This window comes from Propithecus coquereli, unplaced genomic scaffold (assembly GCF_000956105.1).
Source record: "Propithecus coquereli isolate 6110/MARCELLA unplaced genomic scaffold, Pcoq_1.0 Scaffold944, whole genome shotgun sequence".
In the NCBI taxonomy this organism is placed as follows: Eukaryota; Metazoa; Chordata; class Mammalia; order Primates; family Indriidae; genus Propithecus; species Propithecus coquereli.
This window is the reverse complement of record NW_012155774.1, coordinates 424,557-452,113: the sequence shown is the minus strand read 5'-3', so window position 1 is coordinate 452,113 and position 27,557 is coordinate 424,557. Positions and strand designations below refer to the sequence as shown.

Here is a 27,557-nt window from a genome sequence, read left to right as displayed (position 1 = left end):
CCGCTGAAAGCTTTGCCAGAGTTTACTCTTGTGAGTTGGGTTTGGAGTGGCATTGCCTGTCCCCTTGCTGTCAGTGGGCACGAGGAGGTGAGTAGTCTCCTGAGACACTGCAGGCCAAGGAGAATCAATCTGGTGAGTTAGAAGAGCCAGGGGAGGGCTCATCCCAACAGAGGTCACCTCTGTCTTACGCCACGCACAGTCCCCCGAGTAACGCTCGGGCTGAGGCTGAGGCTGCAGGGCGTGTGATGTCGGAACCGACTGCATGCAGAAGTAGATGTGAGATCCACCCTCCAGTTACCAGATTTTAAAAATTTTAAAGAAAACCAAAAATAATATTATATAAAACAAAAAAGAAGTAGGTGTGAGAATCCAGCAGACTTACCAAGCCAGGCATTAAAAAGATTTATAGAAAATCTAAAATAGTGTCACCACTCTTCTCAGTAAATATTTTTGGTTTCGGAAAATATAGTTATTTTTCATAACTTATATTATTTATGTTTGCATGTCATGGGTTTATTGCTGTTCTTTGAAAATAAATTAGTAAGTTAGTATCATGACATCGTTCTCAGTTTTCATTTGTAATACCACCACTATCAGCAGATCAAACCTATACAAACAAAAGCTCTTTTAAGGCCTCAATAATTTATTAAGACTGAAAAGGGATCCTGAGGCCAAAAAGTTTGAGAACTGCTGGTTGACAAAGTTTAGCTCAAATATATCTGGGCCTCGATGTAGGTTATTTCTGACAACTGAACAAACGGCTCAGACTGACGCTAAAGCTACGGCTGCAAGAGAAAGTATTAACACAAACAGAAATTCAGGCTTATCCCAAGCCTGTGTCTCCATCCACCACGGGCCCAGGAAGCCTGGAAGATACCATGTCATAGTGGGGTGGGGAGGGTGTTCCAGAACAAGCCGTGGCCCAGGCCACTGCTCACTTCCTGTGCTCGCTGACCCTGGCAGAACTGTCCTCCCTCCAACTGTCCAGGAGAAACCCATTCCCAAGGCCGACAGGTGTGGGAGGCAATGGCCCAGCCTTGGGGCTCCCTCACTGGTGGGAGTGGCGCCCCCTTTTGACTTTTCCTAGGAACTCTCCCACCCCCCACCCCGCCGGGAGCGCACCTGTGCCAATGAAGTAGCAGGTCTTGTGCATCTTGCCCTTGAAGAGCTCCAGCCCAATGATGGCATAGATGATGACCATGAAGAGGACCAGCAGGGCGATGTGGAACAGGGGCAGCATGGCCTTGAAGATGGAGTTGAGGACCACCTGCAGGCCTGCCGCAGGCAGGGAGGGGAAAAGAGGTGTCACCGCCCCTCTTGGTCTCATGGCTCTCCCTCTCTATGAACCCTGGGAAGCTCCTGGAATGCCAAGGTAGGAGGGGGACAGAACTGGAGACGAGGGAGCAGATGGGCGGGGAGGAAGGGGTCTGGGCCACGCACTGGGCACCCCTGACACCAGCCGCAGGGGTCTGAGCACGCGGAAGGCTCTCAGGGCCTTGACGTCCAAGCCAGCTCCTTTGCTGCTCATAGGCGCTGTGTTGCTTTGGATGACGTTGACCTGTTCCAGAATCACCGTGAAGACCCTGGAGCGGAGAAGAGGGAGAGAAGGGGCCCGGGGTTTGCACAAGCTACTGTCCCAGTGGCCTGGGACTCTGTCTGGGCTCAGGGGACTGTGGAAAGGCCTAGGGGAGAGATGGCGAATATGGTCCCACCAACTGCTAACTCTGACAAGTTGGTAGTGCCTGTCTGGAGCATTTTCTTTAAAGAGACTGTGAGACCAATTCAGACTCAGTAAAAAGAGGACTGTGATCCGTTTGGGATGGGTGCTGGAGGGGGTGGAAGGACGTTTGCCATAGGCACAGTCCCTGGTGGGCAGAAGGGGACCCATCAACCCTCACTCAATAGTGACCCAGAGAAGAAATTCCAGAGCCAGTTCTCCCTCTGGGCTTTTCCTCATGTTGCACTTTTTTTTTTTTTTTTTTTTTTAAAGACAGGGTCTTGCTCTGTGGCCCAGGCTAGAGTACAGTGTCATGATCCTAGTTCACTGCAGCCTCCAACTCCCGGCACAAGGGATGCTCCTGCCTCAGCCTCCCAGACTCCAGAGTAGCTGGGACTACAGGTGTGTGCTATCACACCTGGCTAATTTTTTTTTTTTTTTGAAGAGACGAGGTCTCACTACATGGCCCAGGCTGGTCTCGAACTCCTGGCCTCAAGCGATCCTCCCGCTTCAGCCTCCCAAGGTGCTGGGATTACAAGTGTGAGCCACCCTGCTGGCCTGCACTTTCTGATAATGCCCTTTTATTTTCTTTCCTGCTCACCCCTTCTTCCTCTCTCAATTTACTCAAATTTCCACTATCCTTTGAAGTCCACCTCAAATTCCTTTTTCTATGACCCGTTCTTCTGACAACAGAACCCCTGGGACACACTGTGCATGAAACAGTGATGCACAGTGAGGCGCTGTTTACTGACACTCTGTTAATCTGTACGTCTTTGTCTTGGCTGTCAACCAGGGCAGCTCACAAAGTGCAGAGGCTGATTCGCAGAAGTCTTCTATTTTCCCCACTGTGCCTAAAACAGCCCTGGACAGTTAGCAAGTAACCAACATAATACTTATTGAATTGAAGGGCAGCATGCTGGTTAAAAGTGCAGCCTTTGGAGCCAAGACTGACGTAGTTTGAATCCTGGCACTGCCCCAGCTAGCTGTGTGACCTTGGGCAAGTTGCTTGACTTTTCTGTTCCTTAGCTTCCTTATCCATAAAATGGGGGAAACAAGAAGATTGTTGGGAGAATTAACGAGATGTTATCTGTAAGCACATAGTAAGTGCTGGGTAAATGCTGCTGTTATAATTAGGTGGTCCTTCCTTAAGGTAATTTTATGGGCTGAACTGTGTCCCCTCAAAATTCATATGTTGAAGCCCTAACCCCCAAGTACCTCCGAGTGTGGCTGTATTTGGAGACAGGGCCTTTAAAGAGGTGACTGAGTTACAATGAGGTCACTGGGGACCCCTAATCCAATCTGCCTGGTGTTCCTATAGGAAGAGGAAATTTGGACACGCAGGGGATGCCAGGGGCGCAGGCACAGAGGACAGGCCGTGTGAGGACACGGCGAGAAGACGGCCGTGTGCAGGCCAAGCAGAGTCTTCAGGAGAAACCCAGGCTGCCAACACCTTGACCTGGGACTTTAGCCTCCAGACCGTGAGAAAATGGATTTCTGTTGCTTAAACCTCCCAGTCTGTGGAATGTCGTCACGGCAGCCCTAGTGGACTAACACAGGTTGCTAAATGTCCACCTTTGTGAACCCACATTGCAGGGACTCAATACAGGTCCGTGGAATAAATGAATAAATGACAGAAGCTGAGAAACCTGTGAACACCCAGAAGCTGCTGGCCCCTGGAACCACACACATCATTCCCGTTTTGTGCGATGTTAAGAGGATAAAGGAAGTTGCAGCACCCAGCTGGGGAAGGGCTTGCTACCTGCAGGCAAGCAGCGGGGCAACGTTTCACCCTCCACCAACACCGACCGCACCCCTGCGGGGCTCGGCCCGGTGGAGGCTGCTTCCCGCAGAGGTTAGTCCAGTGCTGGGGTTCCTGCCCACCTCTGGGACACAGGGGTGCTGGCAGGGCACAGAGGCCTCGGAGGGGGTCTGACCTCCCATCCCCCCACACCCAGGTCTCACCCCAGGAAGACGATGGTGAAGTCCAGCACGTTCCAGCCGCTGCGCAGGTAGGCATCCTGGTGGAACAGGAAGCCGTAGGCAATGATCTTCATGGCGGCTTCAATGGAGAAGACGATGAGGAAGAAATACTCCAGTTTCTCCTGTGGGAACAAACGTGGTCACACCACTCCTCTGTGCTCTCTGAGCGCACCTCGGACCTGTCCTTGCCTTCTCCCCTCCAGCCACACTGGATTCCCTGCTGTTCCTCAGACACGCCTGCCTCAGGACCTTTGCACTTGCTGATCCCTCTGCCTGGAATGTCCCACCCCTCACTGCGCCGCCACACCCCCCCACACTGCCACCCCCTCACGTTCTGCAGGTCTTTACTCAAAAGTCATCCCTCACTGAGGCCTCTCCTGGCCACCAAGTGCAATCTGAGCCACCTCCAGCATTCAATTTTGCCTTCGTAGCACTTATCCCTCACTTAAATCACATATATATATTCTTATCTTGTTCATTATCCATCTTCCCCACTAGAATATAAACTCCGTGAACCGTGGGGACTTTCATCCATTTTCTTCATCACTCTACTTGCAGGGCCTAGAATTGGATAATAAGTGGTGGCCCCGAAGGGAAGGTCCCCGGTTTATCCGGTTTGGGTGTCTTTCTTCTCCCGCCATCCAGTGGGCTGACAGATAGGGATGGGGGTGGGTTTCTCAGAACTCCAGGCCTTCCCGTGCTGGTCGGGGCTGCCCTTTAATTCATTTTCCCGTCACCTCCCCCGCCCACACCACCTGCCCGCAGCAGCCACCTACAGGGACAGGCACTACTGTGCAGGGTGAGCGGGATGCGGGGCGCACTGTGGGGGGCGCCAGCTCAGCCCCGCCCTGCAGGAGGCCCTTCCCCAGGAGCCCGACCCTCCGGGTTACCCCATCTTTCGCCCCGTCAGCCTGGCCTCTCCTCAGGGCCCAGGCAGGACTATTTTTCTCACTGCAAAGGCAGGTCCCTTCTGTCAGGACTCCGGGCTGAAACTGCTCTCCTTGCAGCCATCCGAGCCCTGGCTTGGTGGCTTCCAAGAGCTTTGGCCCCCGCTGGGCCTCCCCAGACAAGCACAGTCTCTGGAAGGGGTGTTGGCCAGCGCGCTGCCTGGGCCAGGCTGCAGTACTGCACGGCTCCAGTGCGCATGCGTGTGCGTGCGGCGGTGTGCGTGTGCGTGCATGCGCGTGCGTGCGTGCGTGCGTGTGTGCGTGTGCGTGTGTATATATCTTGACTGGTGCCCCCTGGAGTTACACAACAAGGAGCCCCAGAATCCAATGCCCCAATCATCATTAGTCACCAACACCGCCCCCACGAAAGCATCTCCTGCGGCGGGGCCTCTCCCGCTCCGCACGCCGTGGAGGCGTAAACTCACGTTACGGATTCACGGTGTCTTTGCTCTGGGCGGAGCCTGACTGGGGAACTGGCCACCCCATTAATGATTCGAAAGAGAGTTTATTTTTACTTCCAAGTGGGTGGGTGTGGGCGGCAAGGAAGAAGGTTTACAAATGGCTCACTCATGTGAATATGGCCCCAGAAATCTCCAAACTTGTCATTCAGAGAATTTTCCTGAAAGCATAATCTCCCCTTCCATATTGAGGGGGAAACTGAGGCTTCACGGACTAAACTCGCCTTCCCTAATCTTACCCCTCATTCCTTCTACTCATTTGTAATCCCAGCCATTCTCCTTCTTCCAGGAAATGACAAAATGAGGATTAAAATGCGAGGCCATGCCATGCTGCTAAAGGACAGAGACTGTGCCTAGCACTGGGTGGGAATCGTGGGTGACCTGCTCCGTGGACTGGAGCTGCAGGGGGAGGTCTGGGCACCCTCCCTGCTGAGGGAAGTGGGGTGGAGGCACCCGTGGAGGGTCTCCTTGGAATGGGGTGGGTGGTCTCCCCTCCCCAGCAGGGCAGGCTTCCTGGGCGTCAGGCACACCACTGGGGAAAGGCACCGGGAGGAGAGTGAAGTCAAGTCAGCATTTAAATTTGCAGGTTGTTGCAACCCCAGGGAGACAGACAGGAGAAGTGGGCTTGAGAGGAGGAAAAACAGGACCCAGAATAGACGCAGTGTTCACAGGCCGGGCGGCCAGCCACGTACATGGAGAGCTGTCTGCACCTGCCACTGCCTGTCTGCCTGCTGCCTGGCTCGGAGAGAACTTGTCAGGGGCTGTGGGCCTCGGATGGGGTCACTCAGGTTCCACAGCCTGCTGTCCCCAAGCCCCCTGCTCTCTCCTCCACCCTCCCTGCAGCCCAGTCCCGGAGTGCCTGGAGTGACAGGTCACTGCCGCAGGACCCCTGTGTGTGCCCAGCACGGGCCCTTGCCAGGAGAGATGGAAGAGGGACATGCCCATTCTTGCGCCATAGGGACAGTGTCGTCAGCGACATGCTGGGCGGGGCCCACAGCCTCTCCAGCCTGAGCCCAGTCTCTCGCAGAGGAACAAGGGGCAGTCAACCCACAGATACTTACTAAGCTCTGGACTTACTGCCTTGAGCAAGGCCTGGCTGTTTCTCCAAGATTGAAGTCATCAACTGTCCCTAAAACATGCCAGTGTCCTTCAGCAGCCCTCGAGAGTCTGCCACGGCCAGGTGGGGGGCGGCAGCTGTACGGCATGCTGATTCTCGCCGGCACAGCTCTGGGAAGGTTTCTAGGCCTCTGTGAGCCTCAATTTTCTCACCTGCAACACTGAGATAATGCTAACTAGTAACATCTTCAAGAGTCAGCTTGAGGATGAAATGGCACCGTGTAAGTGTCCACCACTGCCTGGCACTTAGCAAATGCTCAATAAATCACAGCAATTCTTAGTAGACACCTGGGCCCTGGCGGAGGTCTGTTTTCTGCCTGTACCGTGTCCTGCTGGCTTCCACTGCGTCCTGTTCATTCTCACCGCTCACCCGGGCTTTGCTCTGTCCTACCCCAAACTCAACATGCGCCGAACTGACCTCCTTCTCCCAGTGAACCTGCTCTTCCTCACCGTCCCTGTCCCAGCCAGCGGCACTCGGTCGCCCAATCAGGACACTCCAGGGGCCTTTCCAGACTCTTCCCTCTCGCTTTCCCCGGGTCCCACCACGCTCAGGTCCAGGCCTTTCCACCCCTTGTGTCTGCGAATCCACCTCCTCTTGTCCTTCAGCACCGCCTCTGCCCCTGTTTGACCCGAAGTGATCGGCTGCCGCCTCCTCCTCCCCCGACGCCAACCCGGCTTCCTCCATGCACTTCCCGCCACCTCCTTGCCCACACGTCTGCGATGGCGCCACACAGCTCCCCGACGAAACCCAGTGCTTTCCTGTGGCAGGCGAGGCCCTCCATGACATACTCCCCGAAGAGTTCTCTGTCCTCCCCCCTGGCCGCTGGCCATGCCACCAGTCACGTGGAATGGCTTTCAGGCCCCCTAGCTCCCTGGCTGCCCTGGCCTCTGTGCCTTTGCACCCCCAGCCCACCACCCAAGCAGACCTCTTGTCCCCTAAGATCCTCTGACCGCCCGCCCCCCCCACGGGGGGGAGAATCAGTCCCGTGTGTCCTCACCCTCCCCCATAACACTGTGCTGCTCTTCACAGCCTCTGCCACAGCACGTGTGCGGTCTCACGTGTGTCCCTGACTGTGGGGATTCTCCATGGTTTCTCTGCCCCAAGAACAGGAGAGAGGAGACACTTCCCCGTCAGTACTACCCAGCGTGACCCTCCAAAGAAGGCTTCTCAGAGTCTCTGTTGGTGGTGGCTGAGGGGAGATTTTGTGGCTTAAAACCCCTGCTGGTGGTCCTGATGCCCTTCCCACGGGGTGTATGTTCCCCCCACACCCCGCTGAAAATATTTTGGGCTCAGGGCTTGTGCCCTGCTGTGCCCCCTGCCTGGGATGCTCTTCCCCAGATACCCACGTGACTCACTCTTCTTTCTGCCGACGACGAGGACGCCTGGGCCTTAAAGTCTCCTCCCTTACGGTCAAGGCATGGTGACCGGCTCAGACACAGATCCTGGCGCTGCTGGGAGGCATTCGACTCACGTTTGCTGTTCACTCTTTAAGGCACGTGTGCTTCAAGGGGGCAAAGTGGATTTGGCTGAGTAGAAGGGAGCCCGGGGTGTCTGTAGGGAGCGCAGGCAGAACAGGGGCTGGGTATGGGTGTCCTCAAACCTCCCTGCACCCCAAGGGGCCTCCAGCAGGCAGGGGGCAGGCGCACAGGTACTACTGTGAGAAGATACTGTCACAATGTTAATGATTGTTTTCTTTCCGGAGTCAGCCACTTGCAGGCTGCCCTCCGCATGGCAGGGCTGGGCCTCCTTGCCTCGGCCCTGGCTTTTGTTTTCTAAAGCCTGAGATGGCCCCAGGGTTGGGTGGTCTCCAGGGTAGAGCTCGCGGTGCCCTGAAGGGGCGGCCAGGTCTGGGAGGAGGCCCTGGGACCCTCAAGAACGCAGGGTCCCGCCTCATCAAGGATTCCTGACTTAACGAGGGTGCAGAGGACCTGTCACCCTGTCACCTGAGCACTGCCAGGGCCTGGGCACATCCCCAGTGCAAGCGGATAACGGGAAGCACCAAGAACAACCCCAATCACAGCTCTCTCCGTCCAACATAGCTGGTTTGTAGGAAAAAATAAGACATCTCTTGCACACCTCGGTTGTGGGCAGAGGTTCGGTCCTGCCACGCTAGTGTTTTTTATTTCTCAGATGAGGAAAGTGAGACTCAGGGGGAGCAAGGTGCGAAGGCCATGAGGGCCCCACCTGCCGCCACCGAGTCCCCGCTGTTGCTGCTAGACCAGCCCGAGGCGCCGGCCGCTGTGGCCACACGTCCGCGGGGTGTCCAGGGCTCTGGTGTCTCCATGACCAACTCAGCTTCCAGGTTTGGAAAGTGACCCGCGAGGCAGTGAGGGAAGGGGCTATATTTGGCCTGATGACCCCTCGCCCAAACAGGCGTGACCAGAGTGGGCCTCCCGCGCCCTCCCCCGGCCCCGACGGCCGGCACTCCCCTCCTCCCTTCCCCATGGGGCGCCCCCCTCACGGCAGAACCGAGCCCCCAAGACGTGCCAGGGCTGTCTAGGTATGGGGACAGCAGGGCTGAGAGTCCCAGGAGGGGACTGTACGCCCAGGGGGAGGGCGGTGAGGAAAAAGCAGAGGGCCCAGCCTGAGAAGGGTGGGAGATTGGCACTGTCTTGGGTAATAATGATAAGAATAGCTCAGCTGTATTAAGCACCCACTTATGTGCCAGGCCCTATTCTGGCTGCATGCATACATTTGATCCTCACTGAAACCCTGTAAGGCAGGTACCCTTGCCCCCATTTCACAGATGAGCAAACTGAAGCACAGAGGGGTTGAGTAATTTCTCCAGATCACACAGCTACCAGTGGCAGAGCCACAGTGCGTACCCAGACAGTTTGATTCCAGACTCCGTGGTCTCAACCGCCAGGCCACGCAGGGGAGGGAGAGAAACGGCATGCCTGGGACAGCAGATCCCGCCCCCAACCCGCCCCCGGTCTGTCCTCGCCCCGGGCCTGGGCTCAGTGTGACTTGGGCTGTGGCTGTCAGTGCTGGGCGGGCGGAGAAGGAAAGGAGCGAGTGTTTATTGGGCAGCTGCCATGGGCCAGGTCGCTGTGCTCATCACTACGACAGGCCTGGAAGGGCAGGTACTGTGGTGCTCTGCTCGCAGTGGGGGGTGACAGTGGTTCGGGAGGTTTGGGAAGCGGCCAGCTGCAGTCTCGATTGGAGGCAGGTTGCTTTGACCCGAGAGCCAGTGCTTTGCCAGGGTCCCTGGAAGACGGCACAGCTCGGGCAAAGGCCCAGGGTTTCTCCTAAGGCGTTTGTGGCTCAGCTACTGCGGTGCCTGCAGCCCCTTGCCCTGGTGTGAAGGGGCGTGGCCGGGGAGATGCTCAGTGCCTGGAAAGGGGAGCTGCGTCCCTGCGTCCCTGCGGTGGGGAGAGGGCACCTCCCAGGTGGAACTGAAATCCCGGCCTTCACCGTCAGTTCTCTGCACAGTGGCCCAGGCTGGAAGTGCCCAGTGCTGTGCGGGCCCTGAGTCTCTGAAGGACAAGGCTAGGGCTGGGGTCCTTCTGAGGCCCCAGCCTCCCCAGATGGCAAGGTGGAGTGGGCTGCTGGCCACAGGACTTGGCAGGCACATTCCAGACCCTATAAAAAGACAAACGCCTTGGCTGCCAGAGGCTGGGCTCCAGCCCCGCGGAGGACACTCTGCAGCAACCTGAACCTCAGGAATGTGGCAGGGGCCTGGCGGAGTGGGCGGCCACGCTGGAGCCGAAGAGGAGCCGGCTGAGCCGCAGTCCTGCCGAGCCTGACCTGCCCTGGCCCTCGTGGGCGGCAGACAATGTCTACCTAAGGAAAAGCACAAAATCATCCAGAATTTGGAAATAAGGCAAAGGGAGGGCACCATAGCCTTGTAATGTGGTGCCGGGGCATTCTGTGGCAGGCCTGGCCAAGGATTATGTAATTATCTAGGTCAGGGTTTCTCACCCTCGGCCCTATTGATATTTTGGTCCAGACAGCTCTTTGTTGGAGAGCGAGGGGGTGGGGAGGCTGTCCTGTGCATTGCCAGATTTCTGCTCCTACCCCGCCAGACGCTAGTAGCACACATCTCCACTCCCACCCCACCCCTCACAATTCCAGACATTGCCAAATGTCCTCTGGGGGGCAGAGCTACTCCCCCTCCCCACTCCCTTAAAAACCACTGACCTAGGGGAATGTACCTTTGTTTAACTCTCACTATTCTGTCTTCTTAAATGATTTCTGCCTGATAGATAACCCTAGTGGTTACAGTTTTATTGCCCTGTGGGACATTAACCAGCTTGGTATCTAACCTGGCGGTCCTGTTCCATCTCTCTCTCTCCATTATCATGTAAATTCTTTTCCTCTAATTCCCTCTAACCCAGCTTTACCCTCCTGCCTGCTCTCTTAGGAGCTGAATTATTCTTTGACACGGGTTCCTTCTATCCTTTACTTAGTAAAATATAACTTTTTGAAAATCGTACTTCGATACAGGATTGCTCTGAGGATGAAACGATACAATGTATTAGTAGCAAAAGCACTGCTTGCCATTTCTAGTCTCTGCCCAATAATTAGTAAGTCTGGTTGTTGTTGTTTTCCCCTCAGGCTGGCCAAGGCTGGAAGGATGACCCTGTCCGGTAAAGGGTGCAGTCCTGCCCACAGAGCCAACGGGGCACGTGCAGTGAGTAGACCTCTCTGTGCTGCAGTTCACTCATCTGTACAATGGGAAAAATAATAGGACCCGCCTGGTGGGCATTCCATGTGATACTATGTAGAAAGCACTGGAACAGTACCTGTCCCAACGCAAATACTCAACAAATATTGGATGTTGCTGTTGTTATTGACACTGATGATTTGTTGGAGGATGGGGTGGGGCGATCAGAAAAATGCTTAAGATGAGCTGGATGTTCCAAGGAGAGAAGACGAAGGGTTAAAGAGAAATCAGAGACAGGTGTAGGTGGAGCGAAGAGGGCATTTTTATCTGAACTAATTCTTTGGCATGGCTGTTGGGGGTTATACCCTTGGAATCTAGAACAATGTGGGGGTCTCTGTGACCAGGGCAACATGGCTGGGGAGCCACCCTGAGGCACTGTGGGACCTGCACGATAGAAGATCCTTATGTCATAGATAAGGCACTACAGCTTAGACGGTCTTGACTCACCCAGTTACTTCTGCCAAGTATGAAATGTTGGCCCATTCCATAAACGGGTGAATTGTGTCCAAGATCACATGGCTGGTACGGGGGATGGGCCTGGACGCACAAACGTGAGTTCTAGCTCCAGCCCATTTTCATAGCCGCCATGTCGTAACGCTTCCCTAGTCCGGCTGATTTCAGAGCCCATCTCCCCGTCCACCAGGACGTCACGCAGCTGGCCAGGATGCCAGCAATGCTGGCTCCTCTGCTTGCCACCCTCTGACCAGCTGTGTGTTCTTGGAGCTGCTTGCCCTCTCTAGGCCTCAGTTTCCTCCTCTGTTTGTGGAGGACCCCCAGACTTCCCCAGTGACACGGAGCAGGCAGAGTCAGAGGGTGCCCGTAGCCCCAGGAAATCCATGGCTCCCAGCCTGTTACCCCCAGTGATCGCTGCGGGGAGGACATGGAGAGCAGGAGAGGGCTCCTGCAGGGGCGTTCCCGGGGGGGCCAACTCCCACAAGGTGTCAGGGCCCCTCCCACAACCAACGCCCCGACTCTGCTCATACACAGGGCAAGTGCAGGAAGCCTTTCTTGCCCCCACCCCGACCATTCCCGCCCCCGCCCTGCCCCAGAGGGTCTGGCATGTACTGAAGTGAGGAAAGCTCTATCATAAAATGCTCAGATCCGCCAATTCAATTGCCTGCTCCGTGGACACAGGCACCTGCCTCTGCACACACCTAAAGTCAAACTCACCACATTCCTCCTCCCCATCCTGCCCACTCCTCCCCCTTGCTGCTGTCTTGGTGAGTGACATTGCCACCTGCCCTGTGCGCCCTCTGACACCATGTCGTCCCCTCCCCCATGCCTGCGTCCCCACAGCCAGTCACCATTGATTCCACCTGCCAGACCTCTCTCAACCCGCCTCGTCCATCCACCCTGGCTGCTGCTTCAGTCCCAGTCTCCCCCATCTCCTGCCTGGATGACTTCCCCAGGCTCTCTGCCCCGTTCCCTGCATCCCATCGCACCCCACTTCACCCCTGCCCCCCACACGCTACGCGAGAGAGGAGAGGTTTTCCTAACTCCGCGCATGGCCTCCCCATCTCTTGCCTCCAGCCCTTTGCCCACACGGCCCCCTCTGCCCAGACCTGCCAGCCCCTCCCGCAAGCTCTCCTTGATCCCTAGCCCCGCATCCAGGACCGGCTACGTAACTGGGGGCCCAGTGCGAATGAATGTGTGGGACCCCATGATCAAGAGTAGGAAATAGGCCGGGCGCGGTGGCTCACGCCTGTAATCCTAGCTCTCTGGGAGGCCAAGGGGGGGCGGATTGTTTGAGCTCAGGAGTTCGAAACAAGCCTGAGCAAGAGCGAGACCCCATCTCTACTAAAATTAGAAAGAAATTAATTGGACAACTAAAAATATACACAAAAAATTAGCCGGGCATGGTGGCGCATGCCTGTAGTCCCAGCTATTCGGGAGGCAGAGGCAGGAGGATCGCTTGAGCCCAGGAGTTTGAGGTTGCTGTGAGCTAGGATGACGCCATGACACTGTAGCCCGGGCAACACAGTGAGACTCTGTCTCAAAAAAAAAAAACAGTAGGAAATAAGTGCTGCGAAAGGTACTGAAGTACAAAGCTTTCCCTTTCCTTCAGTCTCTTTCTCAGCCCACCGCGGCGTGTTTCCGCTGCCTACCTGAAGTTGCACGGGGCCAGTGCGCCCATCCCGGCGCCACCTCCCAACCGTCCCCAGCACTCACCATTGACAGCCGACAGCCTGTGCCCCGGCCAGAGGCAGAGAAGGGGAGCCGGGCACGTGTCTCGCACAGCCCTCCTCGACCCACGGTGGCCTGGCCGGCAGCCCCCAAGGGTGCTGCAACTTCCGCCCTGTGAGAGTCTCTAAGGACCCGGATGGGGGACGGGCCTTGGAGGCTCAACCTTGCAGGGTCACCCGCTGAGTGGGCTGTGGTACTGTAGCCAGGGTGGGGACAACCGCAGCCATGCCCTACCCTGAGACACCAAAGGACCCATGAACCCAACTCTGCTCCTCCCCACTCTCCCACCCAGGCCCCTGCCAGGTGGCCCGACACCAGGGGGCAGAATCGAGCTTTGAGGCAGGGAGGAGCAGAAGGCAGGACCTTATGTGAGTCAGGGCTCCAAGGTCCTGGCGCATGTGCCATTGTCTCAAGGGACTTCACTTACGAAACAAATTCAGAGACAAGATTAATGAAAATCTCAATACTACAACCACAGAGCATCAAACCCAAGCATAGGGCCCTTCTGAGCTTGGGGCACAGGTCACATGCCCACGAGCTGGCCCCGTCCTCATCCTCGGGTCTCAGGTTAATTGTCCCATTCTGGGGGAAGCCTCCCTGACCCCAAGACCAGCTCAGGTTCTCTTCCAGTGTGCTAGTATAGTGTCCCCAAACGTTGCACATTTCCCATTTCCACTGCTTTAATTGTTTTTATTATAATTACTGTTTAATTGGTTTAATTAATTAAGCTCTGTGAAGACAGGAACTATATCTATTTGGTTCACAATCATATCCCCAGTATGTGCCAGGGATGTGATAGGCGTTAAATAAATATTTATTAAACGAATGAGAAAGTTACTGCAGAATTGGTCCTTAGAGCTCCCTTTTTAAAAACAGTGGGTTATTTTGGACGACTGGAAAGTCCTCAACCTTTCTCGGATACCTACAAAGCAACCGACAGGGTAAAAGAGAGACGAATACCTACTGTCCCTTCCTCCTGCTCTGTCTCCTCTCCTCTCTCTCTCGCTGGGTTTTGCAGAGATGAACACATAATTGACAAGCAGGAGAGAGGAGGCCTCGGCCAGAAGCTGTCTGTGTGACCTTGGGTATCGCCTACCCTCTCTGGGCTTCCCAGTAAAGGGTCCCTCACTGAACATACTTTCCCATCATGCTCTGACATGCTAGGTGACATTTGCCGCTTTGGACATGTTTCTGGTCAGGTTTCCCTCTTCCAGGAAACTCATAATCCTGTATCAATGAACTCTAGACCTAACCTAAGGCTTTGCAACTCCAGCCCACAGACTAAAGGAAAACACACAGGACCAACCACGTGAAAATTTCGAGGCAGCCATTTTGTTTCAAGATGGAAGATGATGTAAGCACTGAGGTGTAATTTAATATCCTCCAGGGAAGGTAGAGTTTCTTGCAAAAGTAGTTAATTTCTTAAGGAGTACTAATGGAACTGAGGCCCCAAAATATAAAATCGGGAGGGGTGGGGTGGACCCAGAGTCCTCCCTACATCCAGGGGCAGAGAGAACCAAGCCATAGAAGGCCCAGGCTCCATGAAACGCCTTCCCTGCCCGCAGAGGTTGCGCCGGCCCTACCCACATTTAAGCCCAGTCTCCTTCCACGCTCTGGAGCTCAGAGATTTTTCCGCTCACAGCAAGCACACATTTAGAATCCTAGCTGCTCACTGGCTCAAGATAGATTCCCATGGAAACCAGCATAAAGGAGAGGCAGCGATAGATAACCTTTCCGTCGGGCCCTGGATGCATGCTAATCGGCCTCCTCCGCCCCACCCCTGCAGTTGAGTGCTGGAAAAACCCCTGTTGAAACGACGCGTCCATTGTCCCGGCCCCTACGGAGGCCAGTGTTTCTAAGAGGCTTCCCCTGGAAGTCCTCCTGCTGTCGACCACCGCCTTGGCAACGGGGCTGCACGAGAGCAGGTTCTGAAGTTGGACAGACCACGTTGGAGGCCCCTCCACAAGACATAGATGTGGGGCGACCCTGAGCAAAGTATCTCAACTCTCTGCGCCTCAGTTTCCTTGTCTTTTCAATGGGTCTAATGTTATTTACCCCACCGGGGTAGTTATGGGGATTAACTAATATAACAATGTAACATATTTAGCACAGAGCCTGGCATTTAATAAACACTTAATAAATGTTAACCAATTTTATTATTAATTAGCTGCTGGGCAAGTAAATCCCTTAATCTCTCTATGCCTCAATTTTTGTCCTCTATAAAATAGAGTGACGTAGGGACAACTAATTCTCGAAAATCCCTCCCACCTTGGCCGTTTTATGGTCCTATGCATGTGTAATTGGTAGAGGGCTGAGGAGAAAGCGGTGTTACAGAACCCTAAAACATGTTCTTCCTTCAGCTTCTCGATCAAACTCTTCCACGAAGGCAAGCTCAATGGACGCTAGTTTCTTCCGGATCATACCCAGAGCGGGAACCAGCAGTCAACCTCCAGGGCTCACCCACTGACCTTACTAAGCCTCAACTTGCACATCTGTCCAATGGGACTACTTCATGGGGTTGTCGTGAGGATTAAACGAGTTTACTTTTGTAAGCTGCTTAGCACAGTGCCTGGGCACAGCGAGCACTCGCTCAGTGCTGGCTGATCGTGCTACAGAATCTGTAACACTGAAAAGCTGTGGGACCACGCGCCAGCCCCGCAGGTGGTCGGGAAGTCAGGGGGCTCCCCCAGCCTGGCTCTGCAGCGTCTTACCAGGCCAAGGTTCAGAGAGTTGTTGTCATCTTCAGGCATGGGCAGGTACATGGCCAGGGCCACACAGTTGGCAAAGATGGTGAGCAAGATGATCGTCTCGAAGGGTCTGGTGCCAGGGTTAAGGAGAGCCCTTGAGGGAGGCGTGGGATTTGCAGGGTTAGGGGGAAGAGAGTGCTGAGCGTCATCTGGAATACGACTCTGACGTCACACTGCTCCTTCCCTGCGCTCCTGCAGGGGACAGAAAGGGCCAGGCTCCGCCTGGACTCCTGCCTCCCTCTCCTGGGGAGCAGGTAACTTCCACTTAGACCCTTTGGGACTGCCGAGGTCCAGTACCTGCCTCAGGTCTCCTCAGCTCTAAGGTCCAGGGAGTCTTGACGTTGCTCTGCTCCAAGCGCCTGTCCACGCCCTTTGTCCCTCCCAGGGAGCCAGGACTCCCTGAGGGTCTGGCCGGATGCCCCCCGGGGGCTCGCTCAGAGAGATGGCCAGGGAGGCTGGGGGCTGATGTGGGTAAGACTAAGTACCCACCGAGCAGGACTGGGAATGAGGGACGATAGAAAGATGAAATCTGAATGTCCAGAGCCACGTGTGCACGCTGGCCTGCCCCTGCTAACAGGCACTCACAGCTCACCCCTCCCAGACACACCCACCCTCCAGGCAGTTTCCGGAGGGCACTGCAGGCCCTCGCCTCCCTTGACTCGCTGACCCGTTAGAAAGCGAGAGTGGCAGGAGCCAGGCAAAGCGAGGGAGGGAGCACGGCTCGTTGCGTGTGTGTTGCGGGGGCAGACTCTGTGGATGGGCTTGATTGAGAAATCCTATTTCCTTCCCAGCACCCTCCAGTGTCTGGGAAGAAAGGAGGGCCGCAGGGGCCAGGCCCACAAGAAGAGAAGGTGGGAGGAGCAGAGGATGGAGGAAGGGAGAACCCAGGGGCAGAACCTGATCTGATAGAGAGAGGCAGGGAGGGAGGGCTCTGGGAGGCCGGGCTGAGAGCAGCTGTGGGGAGCGGCGCAGACCTGACCCCAAACCGTCTCCACTTGGCCCCAAGTTTCTCTTGCCCTTCCAGGGAACAGCTGGTGGGAGACCAGGCTTCCGGAACCCTTGAGAAGTATTTCAAACATTCCTGACCCCCACCCTCAGAACCCACTTGACACAGGCCTCCCTCCCCTCTGCAGCTCCTTCCTCCCTTCCCCAAATAACCGAGATATTTTCATCATTCTTCCTCCCAGAGCTCCTGCAAACACAGCTAGGGATTTGAAGCCCCTGCCCTCGGGGTGGTCTGTCTGAGCTGAAACAGCCAGGCGCGTCGGCCGGTGTCTGGGGCCGCTTGGGGCAGGCTGTGTCCTCCAAGCCCGGTTCTCCCAGCTCCGTACCCACCCTGGACTTGCCCCGGGGGATGGCTTCCCGCAGCCCACCTCTTTACTTCCACTCCCTGGCAAGGGAGGGTTTTCTCGGTGATGCCACACTGCTTCTTTTTTTTGGTCCCCATCCTATTTCAAAATGGGTCTGTTGCTTCACCAACCTAAGTGGCACCCATGACAATGTGGGTTTGGGCACACCTGGGAACAGTCCCCATGAAGCAGGCCCCTTCCACTGATGGTCGGTGGGCATCTCTGGCTCTTGCCCAGGACCTTGGCTGTCCACTCAGTTCCCGGGAAGCCCCGCCAATTCCTCTTCCTCCTCTTCCTCCTCCTCTGCCCCTTAGTTGAGGGCTCCGTCCCAAAGACTCCTCATGCCACTCTGTGGCAGTTCACCCCATTTCCAAAGTCCCCCGTCTCCCTCCCTCCTCAACATTACACACACACCCGCACTGCCCGGGCCAGAAGGATACTTCCATTCCACGATGCTGATGCAGGCCTTCCTCAGGGGGTTCTGCAGGGTCAGGCAGAACAAGGCCCGGGGTGGCCTTGGCAGAATCTCAGGAACAGGCTTCTTGGGCTGTTTCTTCCTCAGGCCCTCATCCTGGGGTGAGGACAGCTCCATGGCTTTCTCCTGCTGCCCCACCCCACTGCCCTCTGTTCCCTGCGTCCCCAATGCCCCCGCCTTGGGGACTGGGCCGGCTGAGCCTGCTGGGCCGAGCCTGCCCTACGGAGCAGTCGGGGCAGGGGCGGGAGTGGGGGCAGGGTGAGTAAAATTAGCCTCCACTCGGCTCCCTGCTGCCCGCGGAGCTCCTAAGGCCAGGCAGCTGTCATTCCATCCAGCCCAGCCAGTGACATCCCAATCTGTCCCCTGAGGAGGGTGGGGGGTGGGGGGAGGAACTTACACACAGGTCTGGGTGGGGCAGGGGCCGTCGGAGACCGGATGGAAGGTTTCAGGTTGGGGCAATAGAGTTTAGGAACTCTGTCATACCCTGTGATACGGAGCCTCAAACTTCAGACTGGCCCCTCCCGCCGCCTAGCTCAGCTCTGCTCCGCGGCACCCCCCCCAAGCACCCCCACCCGTCTCGGTACCTGCCCCATCGGGCCAAGATTCCTCCCACCCACACCCCACCCTATGCCAACCCCATGTCAGGGAAACAGTAAACCCCTCCCCAACGGGGTCGAAGGCTCCCAGAGCAACCCGGACTGTGCACACCCCTGGAAGGGCACACTGCGTAGCGCACTAAAGGTGCAGGAGTGCGTGTGCGTTATCCCTGGGACTCCGGCCCCTCCTCTGCACAGGCCCAGGCACACACTAAGCTGTCTGTTAGCTGCGTTTATGAGCTAACAACAGCCCTGCAGCGCTCTGGGCTAGGAGCGGGAACGAGGAAGGGGCACCAGGGCGGCGAGGGCAGGCAGCGATCTAGGAATGACAAAACTCAACAATGCTTTTATTTAGCTCTTTGGTGCAACCACAGTGCCAATATACCCAAATCCCACCCCTCCCCGCCAGGGTTACAGGATGAGGGAAAAACACGCCGTCCCTACCCCCACCTGGGAAAAAACAAGAAGGCCTCACTGGGGGATGGGGAGAGGGCGATCGTCCCCTATGGAGGAAGCCAGCGAGCACGGCCAGTGCGTACACACCGCCTCTCCCCGTCTATCCGTTCCATCCGGGCTGAGCGCAACCAGGAGCGTGGCCTCCCAGCCTCCCATCGCTTACTCTGGGTTCCTTCCTCGAGGGGCAAGCGAGCTCCTACTGTCGCTAGGATTTGAGGCCATCTCGTGGAGACCTGGGGCATGGTACAAGCAAAGCATAGCTTGTTTCCCGTGGACTCGCAGAGACAAGGACGCCGCTGCCCCTGCAGAGGGAGGGGAGCAGAGCCACCTGGGGCGAGCGGGAGCCAGACCAGGGACGACCGTCTGGGGCTGCCTCCCTGCAGCCTGGAGGGGGCTCTCAGCGTGCACCCAGAGCTGTCCCAGGCTCTGCCGCTCGATGCCCTGCACCTGCGCCCCAAGCTGGTGGAGGAAGGAGGGTGTCGCAGACACGGGAGCGCCGCGGACCTCCAAGTGTCCGGGGCCTGCGCCGCCCCGGCAGCCCCGCGCTGCTCCCCGTCCCACTCTCGGAGACCCCACCCCAACCGGGGGCGGCCACGGCCCGATCAATGGCTGGATTCCTCCGACTCAAAGAAAGGCGAGGAGGAGAAGCAGGAGGACTCGGACGACTCGGGCAGCAGGGAGGGGGGCGCCCGGGCCTCGCCGTCGCCGGGGCGGTCGGGCCGGGCGGCGGCGGGCGGCGCGGGGCAGGGGGGTGGCCCGCCGTCCGGGGCCGCGCCCAGCAGCTCCTGCAGGTGCTTGATGTAGCGGATGGCGGCGCGCAGCGTCTCCACCTTGCTGAGCCGCTTCTCGGCCAGGGCGCCCGGGAGGTGGCCGCGGAGGCGCGCGTAGCCCTCGTTGACGCACTTGACGCGCTGGCGCTCGCGCTCGTTGCGCTTCTGGATGAAGGCGGGCTCGAAGGGGTAGTCGTAGACCCCGAAGGCGCCGGGGAAGGGCACGTAGGGGAACACCCCCGCGTAGGCGTCGTAGTAGGGCGGCTCCGCGTGGCCCGGGTACAGCAGGAAGGGCACGTTGCCCAGGGGCTCGGCGGGGGGCAGGGGCGGCTGCCGGGGAGGGGGCACGACGCCCAGCTGCATGCAGCTGGGGGGCCCCATCGGCCGCCGCTCCACCAGGGCCCGGCAGAAGTTATTGTTCATGGTGCCGCGTGGCGCTGGACCGGAGTGAGCCCCACCAGATGGCCCTGCTTGGGGTGTGCACGGTCCTGACTGCAGGGGAGAGTCACATTGCCAGCAGCGGTTGGGGAGGGGGGTACCAGGACTTGCTAGGGTTTCCTGTCGCCCTTTAGGGTGGCTTCCAAGGACTCTCTATCGCGAGCCATCGCCCTGGGCAAGTGTGGCCCCTCGCAGAGGCTCAGCGAGCACCGTCTCCCATCCAGCCCGTGGCGCCGCGCAACTCCGAGGGCCTCGCCCTCCGCCACGGCGCCCACGTGCAGGGCCGCAGACCCGCGCGCCCCGCCTCCTCCTGCGGCCGGCACGGGCACCTCCCGCCCGCACTAACCCCCAGGCTCCATGCCGGGGCCGGCGGGCAGCGACCCGTTCTTGTTCCTGGCTGCCTTCTGGATCCCCGGGCTGTCCTGGGCGCCCAAACCGATGGCTGCTGCTAAGAGTGCGCCAGCTCCGCAGACGGGGTGCCGGGGGAACGTTTCTAAAGAGGAGGAGAGTGAAAATATCCATCAGGAAAGGCCTGTATGATGGGCTTCTTTGTGTCACCCCCACCCGCAAATGGAATTGGAAATTTCGTGGGCCGGGTGGGACAGCGTAGATCCGGGTTGAAAATCTCGTGTTCATCCCTTAATAGTAGCCTGATCTCCTCGCGTCATGGTTTCCATATGTGGAGACAGGGAAAACACCCTTGACAGGAGGTTAATAAGATACAGGAATATATATCCTGAAACACCTCCCGCAGGGCCTGGCTTATAAAAATGTCCAATGCTGTCACTTCCTTTGAGAGTGGGAAATAAGTCTCCTCACTGACACCTGCCAGGGCCTTCCATCTAACAGGGGCTCCGAGTCTGCCCATCGAATCAGCAGTAGGAATCCCAGCAGCAATGACCGGTCAACCCAGGAGTCTAACTCTCTATTGAAGGACATGCATCTTTGACAACAGAAACTCAGGTGTTGCTGGGACATTCAAAGCCCTTTGCCTGGCAGAGAGACAATCACCAAAGCCTTCCCTGCCCCAGCCCACCAGAGCCCAGCATATACCCTCTCATACCAACCTGGGTCTCTCTGTCGTGGCACTTAACGGAAGCGTCTTTTCCTTTACCTGTGTGTGCCCAGAGCCTAGCCCGGCCCCTGGCGTGTACTAGACACTCCACAAATACCTGTTGAATAACTGAGAGAGAGGACAAGGCAGAAAGCTGGGCTTGCCAGGGTGGGACTGAATTACAAGTAGCCTTTCCTAGGCGTTAGGAAGCTGTTATTTCAGAAATGATTGGTTCGTGTTGAGTCTAAGTGCCACCAACCCTCATCACATGTGGTTATTGGATCCAAGTTAGGTGTCATTTCGTCTAGGAAGCCTCTCTCTCTGATCCCTCCTCTCGTGTGTGACCAGTGTCCCATGAATGCCATCTCAGCACTTATCACACTATGTCATTGTCCTCCTCTTCGTGAGAGACACTCAGCATTCTTGAGTGGGTGAGCGCGCGGGTGCTGCATCGCACATGGAGAGTGACGGGCAGCGCAAGGCTGCAGACACTGGGCAAGGCCTCTCCGAGAGACAGAAAGGGGCCGGCTCTCGCCCCGACAGGGAGGCCGGGGACAGACTCAGATCCCTGACCGTGTCTCCTGCGCCCTCTCACCTCTGTCCTCTGTGCAGGCCTTGGGTCTGTTCCCAGCTAGCTTTGTCCTCTACGACGGATGCAAACCAGGAAAAATCAACAGTGATTCTAAGCATCGCGGAGACCCGGATGTGCTCTCAGCGGTGAAAGCAAATCCGTGAGGTCAGGACAGGTTCACATACCCCTCCTCCTCTCAGCAGCCTGCAAGGGCTCCCCGTTGCTTTCAAGAGAAAGTTCTAGGAGATCCCTTTCAAACAGACCCTCAGTTCCATAGGTCGATCTCCTCCTGATACTCTTTGCTCGTTCCTGACCTTACTTCACACCTTGGCTTGCGCTGACTCTGGTCTTGGGGGACCTCCCTGCATCGCTGTGCCTCACCCTGTCCTGCCGCCTTCAGATTCCAGCTCCTGCCCACCCTGGTTGCCTGAGCTTTCCAGCTTCCATGTGGGCTTTCAAGGTCGTGCATTCTAACTCTTCAACCAGATTGTAAGCAACCAGAGGGCAGGGCGCATGCCTTTTCCTTCTTAGGTAATACCCCTCAATCCTTTGCTCAGTGCTAGGTACATAAAGCGTGCTTGAAATCATTTGCTAGTATTGCTTTTTTTGGTAAAAATTTGGGATCCAGACTGTCCCATGGGATCCCTGTCTATTCATATTTGACTTAATTATTTAAATTTAATTTGATGGAGGTCAGAAATTTATTTACATCTCAATGACAATTTTAATAAATACAACTTAATATTTGTTGATGTTGATTCAATATTCATAACTTATTTATTTTTCTCATCTACTATTTATATATTTTTAATGAAACTATTCAGAAAAGTGACTCAGACAAGAAACCCCGCAGTTGGACCATGTATTTCTTGAGCCAGTTCTGTCTTTACTGTTAGAAAAGAGCCAATAATCTGGGAGCATAGGTGAGAACACGCCTGCAAGTGAATTAGGTTCTAGTCCTGTCACTGAATCCCCCACCTGCTCGCAGAACCTGAGGGACACAGTGTAGCACATCATCGCTAAGTGGCATGATAGTCATTCAGTAAGTGTGTACTGATGGCCTTCTAAATACAGGGACTGTTTTAGGTATGGGATAGAACAGTAAACGAGCATTGTAGTGAAATAATAATGATAATCATCGTGATCACTGATTATTTATGATGCATGAGACGCCATGCTATACACGAATCATCTCACTGACTTCTCACTCCGTTCTTGTGAGGTAGGTGTTAATATTATCTAGTTTTACAAGTGAGAAAACTGAGGCTTAAACCTAAACAAGGACCTTGGGAAAGTGACTTGCACGAGGCTAGCAATTCATGAACTAATAAATCTAATCGCCCGTACTCAGCTTCCGCCGCTTTCCCCCGTATTTCTGCTGGTGGCTTCACATCTGAGCAGAGGATCAGAGAGGTCGGCGCTGCCCTGACGCAAAGGTCTTATTAACTTGTAACTCCTGTTGGAAGGGGTGGCCCACGGCCGATTAAGATTATTGTGCCCTTCTTTAGCTTCTGCTCTGCTAAGAGAGGTACTGCAGGTCACCTTGGTTACCCTTGGGAAGGTAACGCCCCCTGGAAGATGTTCTTAGGAGGGTGGCCCATGCAGTTTTGCTGCGGGGAAGATGAGAAGCGGGGTGTGATTAGACTGAATCAAGCACCAGGAGCTGTACCCCTGGGAGCCTGATGAGGAGCCCCCTTGCCTGAGTTTAGAAAACCTGAGCAGACCCCCGGCCCTTGCCCGGGACAGGATCTATCAGCAGCAGACTCCATCCGCTCGGTTCGGGCCACTGGGCAGAACCAGTTGTCAACAGCGCCACAGTGTGGTGGTGAGGAGCAACGGCAGGAAGCAGGTTGATGACATTCCAGGTCTGGACCCCATCATCAAATATTGTGCGAAGAACTTTACAATCCTCAAATCTGACTTCGAGCACAGAAGGTAAGTTGCCAGGGGGGGTCTCCCGGGCCTCCTTCCCAAAGCCTTGCCGCTATTAATTGTGCAGCATGGAGTGTTTGCCCACCGGTGTTAGCCCCTCGTGGTCACGGACCGCCAGAGGCTCTAACTGTCCACACCTCCAAGGCCGGACCATTAGCATGACTTGCTGTTGATGGTTTCGTACGTGTCACCTGCAGATCCCTGTCCAGGCCTCTGCTGCGTGGCCGGTGTTCACGTGGCCCCATCTCCCCGTGTCGCCAGCCCTCTACTCTGCGTGGCCGGCAGGCAGCCTGAGAGCCCTCTTCTTCCAGGGATCTCCCTGCCACTGCCCCAACCCCGGCTGTAAACTGTAAGTGCAAGAACTCCTGCCTTGTGCTCCGAGACACACGGTACGTGCTCGGTAGATGGCTGCTGATTGACACTGGGGGGAAGCCCCGGGGAGGCCGAACTCTCATCCATCAAGCGGAGGCAGATGTGAATTTGGAACAGGCTGGACCGTTTAAGAGCAGACAACATACCTCTACCTTTCAGTTTCTCTCACTGTCTTCACTGGGACGGGGGCCAGAGTTGGGAGTCTGAGGTCGGAAATTGGCTGAACATGTCCCTTCCGACAGGGAGCCCATCGCTGTGGATGACGGTTTGAGGAAAGCAAGTTCATAGTCCTGTGCTTCTCCTACCTCTCGGGGAGATTTCTGAGAGCCAGTCAGTTCAGGATGGTGCTTTTTGGTAGCAAGGTAAGGAGCAGTTTTCTCTTATGGTAAGAGTTGTCCCCTGAGTCACATTAGCACTTATTGGTGGCTTTAGAACAAGAGTCCAGATGTCCTGGCTCCTGAGCCGTAGCCGTCCTTCCTGCCTCAGGTTTGGAAACCGCCGGCTGCTCCCAAGCAACCTGTGCGCAGCCACTTTCCCCAAGAGAAAAACACTACGCAGCTTTGACCTGGGCTGCCCAGGCCGAGCCCTCCCGCGCGGCACCGCCTTGCAGGGCAGAGAAGGGAAGGCGAGTATGGGCCAGGTGCCTTGTGACGCTCGTGCTTTCCCTGTGCTCTGCTCTCCTTGTCTCTCCTAAGCCTCACATCTCAGAGGACGTAGGTATCATTGTTCCTAGTCACAAAAAAGGAAACTGAGGCTCAGAGAGGCTAAGAGAGCTGCTCAGGGTCACACAGCGTGGTTGCAATTTGCTGGGGTCTGGATACATGAGGATTTTCTAAGCTGGGAAGGGGTCCCCGACTTTTTTTATAAGTCCCCATTGTTACAGGATCTCCTGGGGTCCAGAGCTGGGTGAGGGGTCATGGTCCTTCCTGATTCCCTGACTGTAACCTGGCATTTGCAATGCTGGGGAGTCACAGGAAGAGGTTCCTAGAGGCAACTACCCTTACTCCCCAGGGAGAGTATCCGGCCTCTACCTCCTAACCCCCCCGATGCTGGGAGGAAAACCTCAGAGCACCTCACCTGCTCGGGAGGCCCCGTGTGAGAAGCAGCCTGGCAAGGGGAAGAACACTCAGGTCAAACTCGCCCAGATGAATCCTGGCTCTGCCCGTACTGGTTAAGGAGCCTTAGGCCAGTGACTGATTTCTATAGGCCTCATTTTCCCCATCTGTAAAATGGGGGTGATAATACCCACCTTAGAGATGACCGTAAAGTTACTTATGTGAGCCAGGCGGCACCTACTAGGAATGGAGTTGATGGTAGCTCTTATTGCCACTAAGGCAGGGATGACCTTCACAAGAGCTCCTGGAAGCTCTAAGACCCTTGGACGTGGCTATGAAAAGCCAAGATGGCAAGTGACCTCCCACCAACACTGCAACTGGACACAGCGCCGACGCCTATATCCAGTAGCTTCGCGCAGTCACAGCTGCCCTGACGGAAGTCTAAATGGAAAATTCTATACAGTGAAGTTCTGATTTTCCCCCTCGAGTCTTCGAATGAAAAGGGTAACTGAATTGAAATAATTCTAATGCATTGAACGTATTCAACCACGTGTTCTACCGCCTGTCGATCCACCTGTCAAACATCTCCCGAGCTCCTTCCAGGAGCCCTACAGCAGGGAGGCTGCGGACCCAGCAAAGGACAGCCTCAACTGCTGCCCTCAGTTCAGGACAGGAGGGAAGGACCGCACCTTAGCAACAGTGCCCGGAGCACACTTAGCATTTACCTATGTGCCAGACGCCGTTCTAAGTGTGCTGCGGAACTCTCATCCCAACCGGTGGTGCCAGGACTGATGGTATCTCCATCTTATAGATGAGAGGACCAAGGCGCAGAGTGGTTAAGCCACTTGCCTCAGGTCACACAGCTAGTACATGGCACAGCTGGGGTTCATATTCAGGCAGTTGTGCTCTGAAGGTAGCACCGCTCACTATACACTCAGCAGAGACCAGTCCCAGCAGAGGTCAAAGCCAAAGGAGTTCAGAGGAGAAAGTCAAGACACTCAGCACAGGGTAAGGTAAGTGTACTGTTCGCCCGTCTTGGCTCTGCCCTGACTGCCCCACAACGGGACGTGTGGACGATGTGTGTCCAATCCGCTAAGGCGTCGGTGTGATGATCAAATGAGTAAGTTTGTAAAACCACTCTGTGAATTGGAAAGTTCCAGGCAAATATCAAAGGATCATCATTATTAATTTTTGTGATTGCTTTTTTAAAAGAAGCAGCCACTAATCGGTGCCATCCTGTGCCCGTTTGAAGGGTGAAAGTAGCAAGTGTCAGGATGATTTCTCTACCAGCCTTTCAGGCCTGCAGTGAGCTTGAGGAAGCTCATTCCTGCATTTGTCACCAAGGGACCTGTTAGATTTACCTTCGGGAATAGTGAATGGCTGGCTGGGGGGCCACTGGGAGCTTGGAACTCGAAGTGTGCTTGGACCAGAGAATAATAGCTCGCCTCATGTAAGACTTCTTCCGTGCCAGTCGCTGTTCTAATAACACACACACACACACACACACAAACATAGAGTCACACACTGCCATTTAATCCTCACTACAAAGTAGGTACTATTTTGCAGATAGGACACAGAGAGGTAAAGTAACTTTCCCAAGGTCACACAGCTGATAAATATTGAACCTGGGACTCAGGGGAAGCTGCTATACACTTTGGGACTGGTTAGGCATCATCATCTTATTCTGTCCAGGGATGAGATTTTCTCAGCCCAGAAGGTAAGACTGAGGTTCGGAAGAGAGAAAGCCTGTTCCATGCATTGCTCCTACTGGCCGACTGTCCCAGTCCCTGCTGTCGGTTGCACCCAAACGGGGAGGAAGAAGCTACGGTTCGGGAGCCAGGACATCCGGACTCCTGTTCCAAAGCTGCCAACAAGTGCTAGTGTGACTCAGTGGACAAATCTTCCCCTAAGCTAAAGCTGCTTCTTACCTTGCCTTTCAGAGAGTAGAAGTCCCTTCAAAGGAGTCCCACGGCCTCAACGGGCATGGGTGTCGGGGTTGTGGGAGGGCGGCTGGGGAACGGAGGGCAAGGGCTGGATCTTACTTGATCCTCAGGGTGGCCTGTGAGGGGGAGGCCTCCAGTGTCCACTCCACTCCTAGCTGGGGCTGGGAGAGCGGCATCCGTGGCCAGGTCACACTGTGGCCCCGGTTTCTGCTCTGCCTCCCGCCGCAGGTCCCTCTCGCCATGGCTGAGGTCCTCGCAGCTCCCTGCGTGTATGGACTGTCACTGGGGTTCTCCGATGCGTGCGGGGTTGCCCATATTTCGGAGGGAATTGGCGCTCTCTGAACTCGTCACATCTTGACTTATGGCTAGGGACTCCAGAGCCAGCCAGATGTGGCTACGAGCACTGGCTTTGCGACTTCTGCGCTATGGGGCCTTGAGCAAGCCTGTCCTATCTCCTCTTCTGCAGGCCGGGGCCGTGGCGGCTCTCACGTCTAGGCGTGCTGCGACGTTCAAGGAGATGAGGTGTGGAAACGTCTTGGCGTGCTGCGTGGCCGGCGAGCGCTGCTCACCCTGCCGGCTGGCGTCAGGTCCTCGCAGCCGCACCCTCCTCCTCAGCCTTCTCTCTCGCGTGTCCCCAGACCAGCCCTCAGCTTCAGCGGGACCCTTCTCTGTCCTCTCTTCCCTCAGTCAGCCCTGCGTCCCCCCCTCTAAGCCAGGGCTCGTGGGGCGG

At 56.0% G+C, this 27,557-nt stretch overlaps 2 protein-coding genes across 2 annotated transcripts in view; both read right to left on the bottom strand.

The window, feature by feature from the left end:
- LOC105826943 (voltage-dependent L-type calcium channel subunit alpha-1S) overlaps window positions 1-17,805 on the bottom strand; it is a gene marked incomplete at its 3' end in the record, with an annotated part of 45,170 nt that extends 27,365 nt beyond the window's left edge. The window contains exons 1-5 of the mRNA XM_012664958.1: window positions 17,606-17,805; window positions 15,781-15,886; window positions 3,680-3,819; window positions 1,441-1,583; window positions 1,123-1,275 (exon numbers count right to left, since the gene is read on the bottom strand). Coding sequence (XP_012520412.1) covers window positions 1,123-1,275; window positions 1,441-1,583; window positions 3,680-3,819; window positions 15,781-15,886; window positions 17,606-17,757 — 694 coding nt within the window. The remainder of the gene's footprint in view (window positions 1-1,122; window positions 1,276-1,440; window positions 1,584-3,679; window positions 3,820-15,780; window positions 15,887-17,605) is intronic.
- Window positions 17,806-19,294: 1,489 nt separating this feature from the next.
- ASCL5 (achaete-scute family bHLH transcription factor 5) lies at window positions 19,295-19,885 on the bottom strand. The gene has a single exon (XM_012664957.1). It carries the CDS (start codon window positions 19,883-19,885, stop codon window positions 19,295-19,297), a length of 591 nt encoding a protein of 196 aa, XP_012520411.1.
- Between the last annotated feature and the right edge of the window lie 7,672 nt (window positions 19,886-27,557).

Coding starts and splice junctions, on each gene's coding strand:
- ASCL5 (XM_012664957.1), bottom strand. CDS start 19,885: ATGAACAATAACTTCTGCCGGGCCCTGGTGGAGCGGCGGCCGATGGGG.